The sequence below is a fragment of the Phaenicophaeus curvirostris genome, chromosome 10 (genome assembly GCF_032191515.1).
Source record: "Phaenicophaeus curvirostris isolate KB17595 chromosome 10, BPBGC_Pcur_1.0, whole genome shotgun sequence".
Lineage (NCBI taxonomy): Eukaryota > Metazoa > Chordata > Aves > Cuculiformes > Cuculidae > Phaenicophaeus > Phaenicophaeus curvirostris.
In genome coordinates, this window is record NC_091401.1 from 11,411,097 (window position 1) to 11,425,792 (window position 14,696).

Here is a 14,696-nt window from a genome sequence, read left to right on the forward strand (position 1 = left end):
CCAACCTTGGAGCAAGGGCCAGAATATAGCTGTGTTGATGTGATAAGAGGGATGGAGAGCCAGGCCCTTCTCTGTGGTGCCCAGCCTCAGGACAAAAGGAAACGGGCACCAACTGAAATACAAAGAATTCTGTTTAAATGCAAGAAAAATCTTTCTTGCTGTGGGGGTGGTCAAATGCTGGAGCAGGTTGCCTGGAGAGGCTGTGGGATCTCCATCTGTGGACATATTAAGAACCCAACTGGACAAGGACCTGACCAACCTGCTGTGCTTAGCAGTCATGGTGCCAAGCCTGCCAGTATTCTAGAAGCATTTGAACAATGCTCTCAGGCATATGGTGTGAAGGGTGAGGTTGTCCTGTCTGGGACAGCAGCTAGACTTGATGATCCTTGTGGGTCCCTACCAACTATTGACATCCAATGATTCTATGGGTTCTGCAACTGCTTCAGGGGAGCTTTCCATGTTCCGACCAGCCAGCTTCTCTTGTCAAATAATCGCACAACCACGATCTCCCTGGTGACAAACTTGGTAATGCAGATGCATTAGAAAAATCTCTCACTTGTTTATTCCACATTTGGACCTATGTAAATCATAGAATAGTTTGGGTTGGAAGGGACATAAAAGCCCATCTAGTTTCAACCCCCTGGCCGTGGGCAGAGCCACCTCCCACTGGACCAGGCTGCTCATAGCCACATCCTACCTGGCCCTGAACACCTCCAGGGATGGGGCAGCCCCAGCTTCTCTGGGAAAATTGTGCCAGAGCCTCCCCACTCTCATTGTGAAGAATTTCTTCCTAATGTCTAATCTAAATCTTCCCCTTTCCAACTTATAGCCATTCTTCCTCATCCTATCACGCCATAACCTTTTAAAAAGCACCTCCCCAGCTTGCCTGGAGCCTCTTTCAGTACTGGAAGCTGTTCTAAGGTTTCCCCAGAGCCTTCTCTTCTCCAGGCTGAACAGCCCCAGTGCTCTCACAGCAGAGGTGCTCCAGCCTTCCATTATCTTTGTGGCCTCCTCTGAACTTGTTCCAATAGTTCCATATCCTTCTTATGTTGGAAATTCCACAACTTGGCACGGGAGTCCAGGTAGGGTCTCATGGGAGCGGAGAGAATCGCCTCCCTCACCCTCTTGGCCACGCTTCTTTTGATGCGGCATCAATCCATGTTGCGTTGCACCCTCGAGAGGAGGTGTGAGCGCTCTATCCTGCTTTCTCCTCCATCCAGCAGGGAGCAGCCGCTCCAGCTAGACTTTGAGCCCTCTGCACGGGGTGCCCAGGGACACCCAGCTGGGGACAGGGCGCTGGGAAAGACGCAGCAGGAGAGAAAACCTGCAGGCAGATCTTCTCTCTAGGCAGGAGGTGGAGCGGGGCTGCTCGGAGCTGCCCTGGGGATGGCAGCATTGAGCAATTTATTGAGGCCGCGCGGGCAGAGCGCGTTTCCCACCGAGGCGGCAGGAGCCGCGCGGCGCCTCCCAGCCCCGCGAGCCGAAAACGGGGTTTAGTTCAGCACAGAACGATGCGGGGAAACCACAGCGAAGGGCTCGGCTCCGCACGGGGGAAAGAACCTTCCTCCTGGGGACCCCGACAGCCGCCCGGGCCCTGAGCGGAGCCAGGGAGACGGAGGGGAGAAGTAAGGGGCAGAGGGAGAAGGAGAAGAGGAGGAAAGGTGAAGGGTGAGGAAAGGAGGAGGAGGAAGGGAGAGGATGGAGGAGGAAGGGAGAGGATGGAGGAGGAAGGGAGAGGATGGAGGAGGAAGGGAGAGGATGGAGGAGGAAGGGAGAGGATGGAGGAGGAAGGGAGAGGATGGAGGAGAGAAGGAAGGGTGAGACGAGGAGAAGGAAAGGTGAGGCGAGTAGGGAGGAGGAAAGAAGGAAGGGGGGGGGCAAGAGGGGCGCTGAGAGGTGACAGGGAGAGCAAGGCACGCCCGCCGAGCCCCCAGGCTCCCCGCCCACTGCAGAGGCGGTGGCGGCGGCTGTAAATAACCCGGCGTGAATGGCGCCGCCTCCTCCTCCTCACTCCGCGCCGCCGCGCCCTCCCTGCCCGAGCAGCGCGTGACCGGCACGCGGCCGCTCCAATGGGAGCGCGGAGCCCGGCGGGTGGGGCGGAGCCGGCGGCGCGGTCCGGCCAGTGGGCGCGCGGTGGGCGTGGCCTCCCCGGACCGCACCAATGGGAGCGCGGCGGCCGGGCGGTGGCGCTAGCGGGGCGGGGCCTGCGGTGGCGCACCCGCGGCAGCACCAACGAGAACGCGGCGCTGGGCGGGAGGGGCGGGGCTTCCCCGCGGCGCAGCCAATGGGAGCGCGGCGGGCGGGGCGTGGCCCCCGCGGCCGCGCCAATGGGAGCGGGGCGGGCGGTGTCGCCCCCGCGGGCGCGCCGAGGGGCTGGCCGGGCGGCTGGCGGCGGCGGCTCCGGGGATGGTCCGCGCTCCGGCGCCGTCACGTGTCGTTCCGCTCGCAGCGAGCGGCTGCGGAGGGGCGAAACTCGGCGGAGCAGCGGAGGGGACCGCGGCGCCGTGCCCGGGCGCTGCCGCCTGGCATGAAGAGGAGGAGGAAGCGAGGATGCCGGAGCTCGGGCCGCCTCCCCGCCCGCCGCGCGTGGGAACGGCGCTTTCCCTGCCTAACGCGATGGGACTGAATGGGGTCGGCAGCCGCCGCGCCGGCTGAGCCCCGCCAGCCTCCGGCTTCTTAGGGTTGTCTTTTTTTTTTTTTAAATTTTTTAAATTTTTTTTTATTTCTCCCCTTCTTCCTAAAGCGGCGCGTGGTTTTGGGTGCAAACCCCGGACTTTGCAAAGCAATCTCCGCCCCCAGGAGGATATTTAATCTGCAGGAGGCATCGCTGCGCCCGGAGCCGGGGAGGGGACCCCGCCGGGGGAAGATGCGTTTCTCCCTCCCGGCGTCCGCTCCCGGGACGAGACTTGGGTCTGGACCGATCGGGACGGGACTTTTTCTCATCTAAGAGCGATTTGGGCATCGGCCGCGACGGGAACTCCGATTCGGTGCCGGGGGCTGCCTCTCAGCAGCTGCTCGCACGCTGCTCCCGTCCCTCCAAAGAGGATCCCGAGCTATTTGCCTGGGGTATTTTTCTTTTTTGTTGTTGTTTGTTTTGTTTCTTAATTGTTGTTGCATGAATTATATTTTAGGGGTTTGGGGTCTTGCGGACTGCTAAGCCGCAGGAACGGCTCCGCCGCCTCTCGCCATGGCCAGCCCCACGGAGAATAACGAGGGCTTCTTCTCGGATGTCAGGAAGGTGGGTTACTTGCGCAAACCCAAGAGCATGCATAAACGCTTTTTCGTGCTGAGGGCAGCAAGCGAGTCCGGACCCGCCCGGCTGGAGTATTATGAGAATGAGAAGAAATGGAGACATAAGTCGGGGGCCCCCAAGCGCTCTATCCCACTAGAAAGCTGCTTCAACATCAACAAGCGGGCTGACTCCAAGAACAAGCACCTGGTGGCCCTCTACACCAAGGACGAGCACTTTGCCATTGCAGCCGACAGTGAGCCCGAACAGGAGAGCTGGTACCAAGCGCTGCTGCAGTTGCACAACAGGACCAAGGGCCACCACCACCTCCATCACCACCACCACCACCACCACCACAGCGACGTCACCTTCGGCAGCAGCGCGGGACTCGGGGATGCGGGCGAGGACAGCTATGGTGAGGTGGCCCCTGGCCCAGCTTTTAAGGAAGTTTGGCAAGTAATTCTGAAGCCTAAGGGCCTAGGCCAGACAAAGAACCTGATTGGCATCTACCGCCTGTGCCTGACTAACAAGACCATCAGCTTTGTGAAACTGAACTCAGATGCGGCTGCTGTGGTGCTGCAGCTTCTCAATATCCGCCGCTGTGGTCACTCTGAGAACTTCTTCTTCATTGAGGTGGGGCGCTCTGCTGTCACTGGGCCCGGTGAGTTCTGGATGCAGGTGGATGACTCGGTGGTGGCGCAGAACATGCATGAAACCATCCTGGAGGCCATGCGAGCAATGAGCGAGGAATTCCGACCCCGCAGCAAGAGCCAGTCTTCCTCAAATTGTTCCAACCCCATCTCTGTGCCCCTTCGCAGCAGGCATCATGCCAACAACCCTCCGCCCAGCCAAGTGGGGCTCAGTCGCCGGTCCAGGACTGAGAGCGTCACAGCCACCTCTCCTGCTGGGGGTGGGGGTACAGGTGGCAAACCCAGCTCTTTTCGTGTGCGAGCGTCGAGTGATGGGGAAGGCACGATGTCGAGGCCCGCGTCTGTGGATGGTAGCCCAGTTAGTCCCAGTGCCAACAGAACCCATTCACATAGACACCGTGGCAACTCCAGGCTCCATCCTCCGCTCAACCACAGCCGATCCATCCCAATGCCTTCCTCGCGCTGCTCTCCTTCAGCCACCAGTCCAGTCAGCCTGTCATCCAGCAGCACTAGTGGCCATGGTTCCACCTCGGACTGCCTGTTTCCACGAAGGTCTAGTGCTTCAGTTTCTGGTTCCCCGAGCGATGGTGGATTCATTTCCTCTGATGAGTATGGTTCCAGCCCGTGTGACTTCCGCAGCTCTTTTCGCAGTGTGACCCCAGATTCATTGGGTCACACGCCACCAGCTCGAGGCGACGAAGAGCTCAACTACATCTGCATGGGGGGGAAGGCCACCTCCTCTTGCTGCAGCCTGGCAGCCCCCAATGGCCACTTCATCCCACGCACCTGCCACCCACAGCAGCAGGCCCGCTACCCTAGCACGCCGTGCTGTCCTCGAGGCGGTAGCGAGGAGATTGCCGACTTGGAGAAAGCCTTCAGGAAGCGGACTCACTCTGCAGGCACTTCACCCACCATCTCCCACCAGAAGACACCCTCGCAGTCTTCGGTGGCCTCCATTGAGGAGTACACTGAGATGCTGCCTTCTTACCCCTGCGGTGGTAGCCGGCTGCCCTCTTACAGGCACTCGGCCTTTGTGCCTACACACTCGTACCCAGAGGAGTGTCTGGAAATGCACCCCCTGGACAGCGGCCATCATCGGACCAACTCCGCCCCGCACACGGATGACGGCTACATGCCCATGTCCCCCGGCGTAGCCCCTGTGCCCAGCAGCGGGGCGGCCCCCAAGGGTGGTGACTACATGCCCATGAGCCCAAAGAGCGTGTCGGCCCCCCAGCAGATCATCAACCCCGGCAGGGGAGGCCGCCACACTCCGGCCACGGTGGACTCCAACGGCTACATGATGATGTCCCCCAGCGGCAGCTACTCCCCGGACAGCGGCTCCGCGGGCTACGGCAAGATCTGGACCAACGGCGGCGGCCACCACCCCAAACTCTCGGTGGAGAGCAACGAAGGGAAGTTGCCCTGCGGCGGCAGCGACTACATCAACATGTCCCCGGCCAGCGGCTCCACCACCAGCACCCCTCCCGACTGCTACTTCGGGGCTGCGGTGCAGCGGGGCGTCGAGGAGGCGACGGGCCCCGCCAAACCCGTCTGCTCCTACTTCTCGCTGCCGCGCTCATTCAAGCACGTGCACCGCCGGGGCTGCGGCGCCGAGGAGGGCAGCCCGCAGCCCCGCGTCGCCCTGGGGTGCGGGCGCCTCCTCTACGCCGCCGAGGACTCGTCCTCCTCCACCAGCAGCGACAGCTTGGGCGGCGGCGGCGGCGTTAGCGGCGCGGAGGGCGCCCCGCGGGCGCAGCCCCCGCGCACGGCGGACACGGCGGTGCAGACGCGGGGCCGCCCCGCGCGCCCCACGCGGCTCTCGCTGCGCGGCCCCAAGGCCAGCACGCTGCCCCGGGCGCGGGAGCAGCCGCCGCTCCTCCTGCCCCCCGAGCCCAAGAGCCCCGGCGAGTACGTCAACATCGAGTTCGGCGCCGCCGTCGGGAAGCCCCCTTTCCCCTCGCCCGCGCCGGGCGGCGGCGGCGGAGCCGAGGAATACGTGAACATGGAGCTGCGGGCGCCCCGCCCCGGCGCGGATGCCGCGTCCCGGGACGCTCTGGGGATGCAGCTGCGGGGCGGCGGTGGCAGCCGCCCCGCCGACGCGGCGCCCCGGGACGCCGTAGGGATGCGGCCCCGGCCCGCCGAGGGCTCGTCCCACCGCTCGCCCGCTCTCCCGCTCGGCTACGCCGCCGAGAAGCCCGCGACGACGGCGCCGGCGGCCGCCCCGCGCTCCTCCTCCTCGTCGCTGCTCGGCGGCCCCGGCGCGGGCAGCGCCTTCACCCGGGTCAGCCTGAGCCCCGGGCGCAGCCGCAGCGCCAAGGTGATCCGAGCCGACCCGCAGGGCGGGCGCCGGCGCCACAGCTCCGAGACCTTCTCCTCCGCGGGGCTCGGGGCTCCTTTTCCCGGCGCCGGGGGCATCGCGGGATGCGGGGAGGAGGCGAAGCGGCACAGCTCGGCTTCCTTCGAGAACGTGTGGCTGCGCCCCGCGGAGCGCCGGGAGCCGCCCGAGAACGGGCTCAACTACATCGACCTGGACCTGGGCAGGGGCTGCGCCCCGCGGCGCCCCCGCCACCACCCCCGCGGCCCCGAGGGCAGCGCCCCGGCGCGGGGCCGGCAGCAGGCCCAGCCCCCGGGGCAGCCCCGGGCCGGCGACGACCCCAGCGCCTACGCCAGCATCAGCTTCCAGAAGCGGGACGAGGCGTAGGAGCCGGGACCCCCGCCGGGAAGGACGGTGAGCGCGGCGGCTCGGCCGGGGCAGCGGGAGGGGAGCCTGCGGTAGCGTCCTGCCCCGGGGGGGGCTCCGGCGTCCCGGGCTCTGCGGGGGGCGGTGGGTGCCGAGGGGCTCGCAGAGCATCCTGCCCCGGGGAGGCTTCGGTGTCACCGTCCCTGCAAAAAGAAGGGGCTCCCGTGGGGCTGGCAGAGCATCCTGCCCTGGAGGCTCTGGTGTCACAGTCTCTGCAAGGGGAGAGGGTGGCAGTGTGTGCCGGGGGGTGCTGGGGTGCTCCTGCCCCAGGAGGGCTCCGGTATCACAGTCCCTGCACCCTGTTGTCGATGTCTCTGCAAGGGGAAAGGGTGGTGGTGGGTGCTGAGGGTCTCCCGTGGGGCTCGCAGAGCATCCTGGTGTCTCAGTCCCTGCGTGGGGTGGGGGCGGCAGGACGTACAAGGGTCTCCCGTGGGGCTTGCAGAGCATCCTGCCCTGGAGGCTTCGGTGTCGCAGTCTCTGTCAGGGGAGGGGGCTCCCGTGCAGGCTCTCAAAGCCTGGGGCAGCGTCCTGCCCTGGGGAGGTGCTGCACCCCGGTCTTGCAGCCCCCTCAGAGTGGTGTCATTGTGTATTTGGGCTTTTGTATCTGCAGTGTGGTTTGGTGGCCAGAGCTTCCACGAGGCATCCTAGCTGCTGGCCCTCACCTGCACAGGGATGCCTGCCAAAGCACGCTTGGATGACCCTCTTCAGACAGGGATACGATGCTGTGCTTACTAGGTTGCTGTGTTTATTTACTTTTCAGAAGTAGGTGTGCTTCAAAAGTATGTGTAAGGAGAAAGAACAGTGAGTTAGCTATGGTGTAGAAATGGTAAACTGCCATGGTAGTCCTAGTTCGGTCAGTAATAGTGCCTGGCTGAGGGTGAAGCAGCTGGCTGTGCCAGATTTTGCTTCCCCATGTGCAGAACACAGCTAACAGCAGCTCCCTGACAGGGCTGCCATGAACATTGGTTCACTGTGGTTTGGAAGGTGCGTTGAAGTTGGAAAACAGCTCTCCAGGCTTTCAGGGCATCCTGTCGCTTGTGTTCCAGCTGATGCTGAGCCTGGCTGTGCTGTGCTCACAGCAATTACAAACTGCAGCAGGAAAGGAGCTATATGGGCTGGGGCTTTGGCAGTGACCGATGGGGTCCATGTTTCCTTGAAGCTTTTCATTTTTCATTTGGGAAACACTTCTTCCAGGCTGTTGCACAGTGGTTACGGGTGTGTAAGATGAGTGGGTGCATTGTTGCAAGCAATGTGATGCTTCTGGTAGGAGGGAACTTCATGCAGCACATGTGTGTCTTGTTTAGAGCTCACCAAGTGAGGCCTTTCATGAAAGGTGGGGATGGTTTTGGTGCAGGGCAGGTGCTAGTAGGTAGCTACCCAGTTCACAGTGTTGCGACGTGTGATTTTAGCAGTTTTCTACATACTTGAGCAGCAGCAGTCACAGTAGTTGAAGTAGTTATTATGAATATGTGTAATAAAAGGGTAAGAATCTCATACCACTGTTTGCATCTAAACTGTAATAAACTGTAATCTGTATTGCTTGTTTGCTCTGCTCCAGGAAATGCTGAGGGCTGGTTTTACTGCAATGCCTGGGATCCTGCCCTCACCATTTATATGTTGTGCATCCTTACAATCTGAACAAAAGCAAAACCATCTCTTTGCATTTGCTAATTAGCACTTGATACAATTGCCTGCTAGAGCAATGCAATGTTAGTTGTTAGTCTTAGGTGACCTATGAATACCTGTTTCAAAGTTTGAGATAAGGTTTAAGATTAGCGCAGATATTGCTGGTCTGGTTCAAACGGTAACTGGAAGGAAATGGTTATTTTTGTGTGTATCTGACAGGAGCATGCTGGCTGTCTCAATGCATTGTCTGTGACCAGACTTACACTGCTACTCTCTCTGTTCTGGGATGTGCTGGCAAGACCCTGTGTAGACTGTCTTTAGGAATGCCTGGCTAGGGCAGCGTTGGTGTTGTGAAGTCTTCAGAAGTTTGGTTTTTTTTTTTGCCAGAGGATGCAACATGTGCTGTACTTAAGTCACATTGCTAGGAGCATCACTTTATTTTCTCTTTGTTGTGTGCTGAGATTGGGGGAGCAAGTGCAAGAGAGAATCCTCTGTCAGCATGTGGATAACTAATAAACGTGCATGAGAATGCAGGTCTGGGTGGCAGCAGTGTCATTACTGTTTACTTACACAGATTTCTTCCTAAATGCACTGCTTGCTTTTGATGTAGACAACTTATTTAATTGATCGTATGTGTCATCTTTAAAATAAAAGCTGTGGCAATGTTCTCCGTCACGGCGGTAGGTAGATACCTGCTGTGATTATGCTGTTGAGAGGAAGATCAGGATGTGGAAGACCTAATAGAAGAACATGCTGAAAAATACTATGTAGATGTTTTCCAGAGCAGCACTGTGAAAGGTAATGTCTAATAGAGTAATTGCTGTTTGAAGTCTGTTCTTATTTCCCCAAATTGGGGTTGGACTGAGGAAGCACAGCTTCTTCTGGGAGGCAGGGGACGAGTGAGGCTATAATTATATGGGGAGTTTGTAGCCATGGCGGTTCCCTTTCCCTTCCCACTATAAATTTATGTTAGTTCCTTGCAGCTTTCTCAGACATTAACCCTTTGAACTCTTCATTTTCCCGGGCTAGACTTGTTGTCATCAGCTGAAACTTTCCTTTGCAAAGTTCAGCCCAACCAGCTCATCTGTTGTTAAGTGTGTAAGGAAAAAAAAAAGTGTTTTGTCTGTGTTAAACCATTTTTTACAGCTGTTTTTTTCACATGTCCTTCTGCCTTTTTTTTGCTTTGGAGGTGGGACTTAGGTTTGGCAGGGGAATGGGCCCAGGTAGGGTGTACCATATGCCATTCTTGAGAAAACCTGCCTGGAGGCGAGTGATTTACAGACCTGCAAACAGTCTGTTTGCACATGCCTGGAAGAATTGGGAAGCACCTTCAGCTAAACCGTTCCCTTTCGCCTGTTAACTCCATATGCAGTGAGGGTGCTCCGGTTCTCCAGAGCTCTGGATGCCCTTTTCAACAAGCAGCTGAGTGGGTTGTGCTGCCTCAACCAGCTTCCAGCTTTCCCCTGTGCTGCGCTTGGCAGACGAGGTTGCTCAGGCTCTGCTGAGAGCAGGGAGGCTGTGGTGGTTGTTTCTCCTCTTGGTGTCTGAGCAATGAAAGAGGAAGGGAAAGCTACTTGGTGTGTTTGTAGGTACGGCAGAGAGAATATCCTGACTTGGGAAGGGAAATGTGAAGCTGCAGGTGTCAGAGCAAGGAATAGGGAAGGCTGCATTTGGTGCCCTTTCTTTGCTCTACATCTCTTTTGTGGATTGTTATTTACACTTTTAATCTCAGAAGTGGCAAAGGAGCTGCACATGCTTTGCTTTTTTCCCCCCCCTCCTCTCCATAGAGCAGCCTTCCACCTCACCCCGAAGACCAAAACTACCTGGTTTATCTATTCTGGAATTTTCTTTTGTTCCACGCTACAAGACAAGGACCCCAAATGCTGGTCATTCACCACTTAGTGGGTAAAATGGTTGTTGCTGCTTTGCTGCAGGCTAGCTAACTCCTCTTTCCTGCTCCACACCCAGCTGCCTCCAAGTTGTGCTGGCATCACATTCTGAACTATTTTTAACTCCTTTCAAGTGTACTCATTTCTCCTAACATTAAAGATACTGTCTGAAATAGTCACGTTGTTTTCCAGATTTAATTAAAAATACACTTCTCTTGCTCCACCAGCTTTCCTATGCACGCTCCAGTCCCATTGCTTTCCTTGTCCTATATCCTTGGCTGTTCCCTTATCCCTGCCCTAGCCTTCCTCACTCTCTTCTCCATTCCTGTCCCAAGTGTACCAGTTTCAGTGCAGCCCTGCATTCTCCCCTGCCCAAACAGTTCCCTCCGCTTTGGATAACTGGTGCTGCACTCTGTGCCTAGCCTCGCCGGTGACTCTTTGGTGCTTGGGTCCTCTGATGAGTGGACTTTTATGCTACAGTTACTAAAATCATGCTGGGAAACACCAGCCTGTGACATGGAGAAAGGAAGGCAAGAGCTAGGGAGAGCAGTGTTGCTGTGAGGCGTTTTCCTCCTGCTTCGAGTTCTGTATGCACACGTGAGAGGATGTTGTGAATATGCTGTGGATCCTGCTTTTGGAATAGCTGTGAGAAGAGAAGGCTCCTTAATCGTCGCAGTTTACTGCCTCCTCATAAGGGAAGGAGGAGGAACAGGCGCTGACCTCCTCTCAGGAGACCAATGATAGAACCCCAGGGAATGGCAGGAAGATGTACCGTGGGAGGTTGGGTTGGATGTTAGGAGAAAGTTCTTCATTCAGAGGGTGGTGGAGCTCTGGAACAGCTCCCCAGGGAAGCAGTCACGGCAGCAAGCCTGACAATATTCCAGAAGCCTTTGGACAATGTACCCAGGCACATGGTGTGAATGTTGGGGTTGTCCTGTGCAGGGAGAGGAGTTGGATTCAACAGTCCTTGTGGGTCCTTTCCAACTCAGGGCAATCTGTGATTCTGTGATTGAGCAGGGGTTTTGGAGATGAATGGCTGATAGCCTGTGTTCTGAATATACAGTAAAAAATCATCCCAATAAGGAAATCCTTAGATGTTGGCTCTGGAGAAACAGGAAAGGCTGTAGTAGGAGAGTAGCGTGAGTCCAGGTATGTGGCTTTGATCTCCGGAGCTTCAAAGCAAAGCTATTATTCCCCTGCCTCATTTCCATTTCGTTGATGAGTCTGAGAACTCGTGAAAGTGAGTGCTAATAGCATGGAATAGAATGTGTGCAGTGTGAGCAAGTGGTAACTTGGCTTGCTCGCACCTTTAATGACACTGGTTTTACCCAGTGCATGGGTGGTGTGGGTTTTTTGGTGATGTAAGAAGGTGGAATACAGTGCAATGGGAATACAGTACAGTGGTTGTTACGCCTTTTGTCTGCTTCCAGTTAAAGCAAAGCACTACCAAGGGGAAGAGCAAAACATTTGTTTGTGTCTCATGAAAATACAGATGATGGCAAACAGAAAATTACTCATGTAATTCTTGTATAGTGTATCTGGACTTTTTTTAATTGGGACATTGCTTTTTAATTTTATTTCTTGAATAGTTTTCAATAGTTGTTTTTGTTTCCTCAAGTTAAAAACTTAAGGTGAAATGACTGAAACAAATGTGAAAACAAGATGGAAAGTGCCCTGGCCCATGGCAGGGGAGCGGAACTAGATGATTCTTTACGGTCGCTTCCAATCCAAACCATTCTATGATTTGTTGTGTATGATTTAAATGATTTTTTGGGGGGAACGTGTTTCCAGAAATTGAAAGAACAGGAGGTTTTGTAGTTTTGGGTCAGCACCGAGGTAAATACCAGTAGGTTGTTTTAAGTTCTCCATGCTCTCTGAATATGACTGTAGGCAAAACAGTGCATTTCTTCCTGTGTGTGCATGCCAGGTTTTCCCTGTACCTAATTACTGGCCAAAATTGAGCATGTGTCTCTGGATACTTGCATATTTGCAGTTCTCCTCTTCAACACAGTTTATAGTTAATGTTTTGTGGGGAGGGGTGTTTGAGGGTTGTTTGTATGTTTTGAGTTTTGTTTGTAATTTACACAGTAGATCAGTTCCTTTAATCTAGCTACATTAAATTGTACTATTGATTATCCCTCCCCCACTTTGATTTTAATGAAAAGTTGTTTGTGACTTTTCTTTCTGATTTTTTTTCTGGCTTAAAAATTTGAGCTGTGTGATTTATAAACCATTTTGGTTGGTTATGAAGTACTAACTGAACTTCTTCAGCACAGAGGTTTCATATTTAGTCAATGTTTAAACTATTTTTTGGATGTGGTTTAAATTTTCAAATGACACAGGACGTTGCAGGACAAGGATGGTGCTCATTTCTAACTGGCATGGTAGAGAGATCACAGGTTTCCTTAGGTAACACTTGTAAATAGAGGATTACAAGCCTTAAATAAAATGCAGGAGTAGGAATGTTACTTGACCAATATCTTAGTGTAGAATCATAGAATGGGTTGGGTTGGAAGGGACCTTAAAGCTTATCCAGTTCCACGTCCTGCTGGATCAGGCTGCTCAAAGTGCCACCTAACCTGGCCTTGAACACCTCCAGGGATGGGGAAGCCACAACTTCTCTGGGCAGCCTGTGCCAGTATGTTGCATTGTTTCAGGAATGCTTTATAATACTGGAATTTTTGATGTCCATTAGGACTGCACAATTTTCATGGCTTGATGAATATGTGAATGCAAGTACAGAAAGTAAAAAATACTTGAATATTCTTTTGAACGAGTTGCAGTAGCTGTGTAATAGCTTGGTTGAGAAGATGGTGGAGTGTTTTTTTCCAGTTTTTTGAAGCTCTGGATTAGTTCAGTGCTGATTATTGTGCAAATAAAGTCATTAGTGATCTTCAACTTTAAAAAACAAATATTTTGATGTCCAGTGATATGGAAAAAAAAGAGATGTTATTTTTCAAAACTAATTTGATGCTAGATTTTACCTCTGTGCCAAGATTAATTGAAAACTACTTATTGCGTTTGGCAGTTATGAAGTACAGTGCTCTTAGAGATAGGAGGGAAAAGGGGGGCAATGCTGTTCGTGGGGCTCAGGCTGTGGTTGGAAGAGAGACTATGGGATGCTGTCATAAGATAATGAGGAATTGCAGGTAAAGGCTAGACAGTAGTTGTAGAAACTGGTGCAGGAGGAAGATAGAAATGAGAGAAATCACTTAGGGGACGCAAACTGTGGTCTGATGACAAAGATGGAGAGAATGGCTAGGTGTTCAGGATCTGAAAGGAGCTGAGATGGTGATACATGAAAGTTTGAGGATGACTACAGGGAAATGCAGAGAGCCTGGATATGTACAGAGAGTTTGTTCTAGAGGAGCTCATTTTGCATGGTACTGCAGTTTTCTGAAGGTGTTTTTACTTCTGTACTTTTCTTTTGAACTTTATTGCTGGGATAGACACTGTTTAGAAACGGCTTATGTTCCTTACTTGTGATTAGATTGGATTTTTCTTATATTATTTGGATATTCTGCTGACCTTAACAGGATGATGTGCATAGTAAGGTAAGCAAGCTTTGCCTCCAGCTTTCTTTCCTGAATTCTTTGTCTTGTAGCAGCATCCCTGTCACAGCCACAGCAGTAAACCACAGGTAGGAGTTGGAATTAAGAATCTGTGAATTTTAGCATTAAACCCCCTTGGTTTTATAAAGTACGTGTAATGAAAAGATAACTATAGTCACACAGGTTTGGTTTTTTTAACTACACTATTTTTGGTTTTTATCACTAGAGTTCTTTACAGTCTAGTATTTGGACAGTTATAAATTTGATTAAAAATGAGGTTCATTAGTTTCAGAATTTGTCTTATGGATTAATAAGCATAGATTCCTGTAAAATCATTTAGTTTAAAGAATAACTTCTAAAAGAAAATTTCAAATGGCAAAATTATTGTCACTTGTTACGGAAGATCTTGTGCTTTTCATTTTGTGGTAAGAGCTACAACACAAATAGATTTACAGTAACAAATACATCTGGATTCCCAGTTTGTCAGAATGCTAAAAGCTGGCTTTTGTTTGCCTGTATGTGAGCGGATGTGCTAGAATACCCATTCATAAAAGTCAGTAGCATTATTCTGTTTTTACATCATTCTGGGTTTTGTGATAAATGGTACTCGTGATGGTTATTATTTTGAATACACAAGACAGAGAGAGTAGAAGAGAGGCCTCGGTAACTTAAACTTGAGAATCTTTTATTTTTTTTAACAGCTTTACACTCTGCTTACAGAAATGATGAGAAATATAACAAAAGCCAAGGTGTGAACAGATAAAGGAGATTTAAATAAGCTTGGCACTCTTAACTAACTAGAAGATGTCTTGATATCTCTCTCTCTGATCATGTTTGACATATCTAGGTCATGTTCTTTGAAGACTATTATTAGAGATTTAACCTTGGGTAATTGCAAAGTGTATTTCCTTCAGAGTAGTTTTTGATCAGGCAGGTGAGACAGTGAAAGTTTGTGTGTGTTCAACTGCTTGTAATAATTTGGGAGTCTAGTTTAAAGATCCAGTGTCAGCC

General features: G+C 53.3%; 1 protein-coding gene across 1 annotated transcript in view; it reads left to right on the plus strand.

Annotated features, from left to right (window-relative positions):
• Nucleotides 1-2,394: 2,394 nt before the first annotated feature.
• IRS1 (insulin receptor substrate 1) overlaps nt 2,395-14,696 on the plus strand; it is a 59,095-nt gene continuing 46,793 nt past the window's right edge. The window contains exon 1 of the mRNA XM_069865403.1: nt 2,395-6,607. Coding sequence (XP_069721504.1) covers nt 3,188-6,580 — 3,393 coding nt within the window. The 5' untranslated portion in view covers nt 2,395-3,187 and the 3' untranslated portion in view covers nt 6,581-6,607. The remainder of the gene's footprint in view (nt 6,608-14,696) is intronic.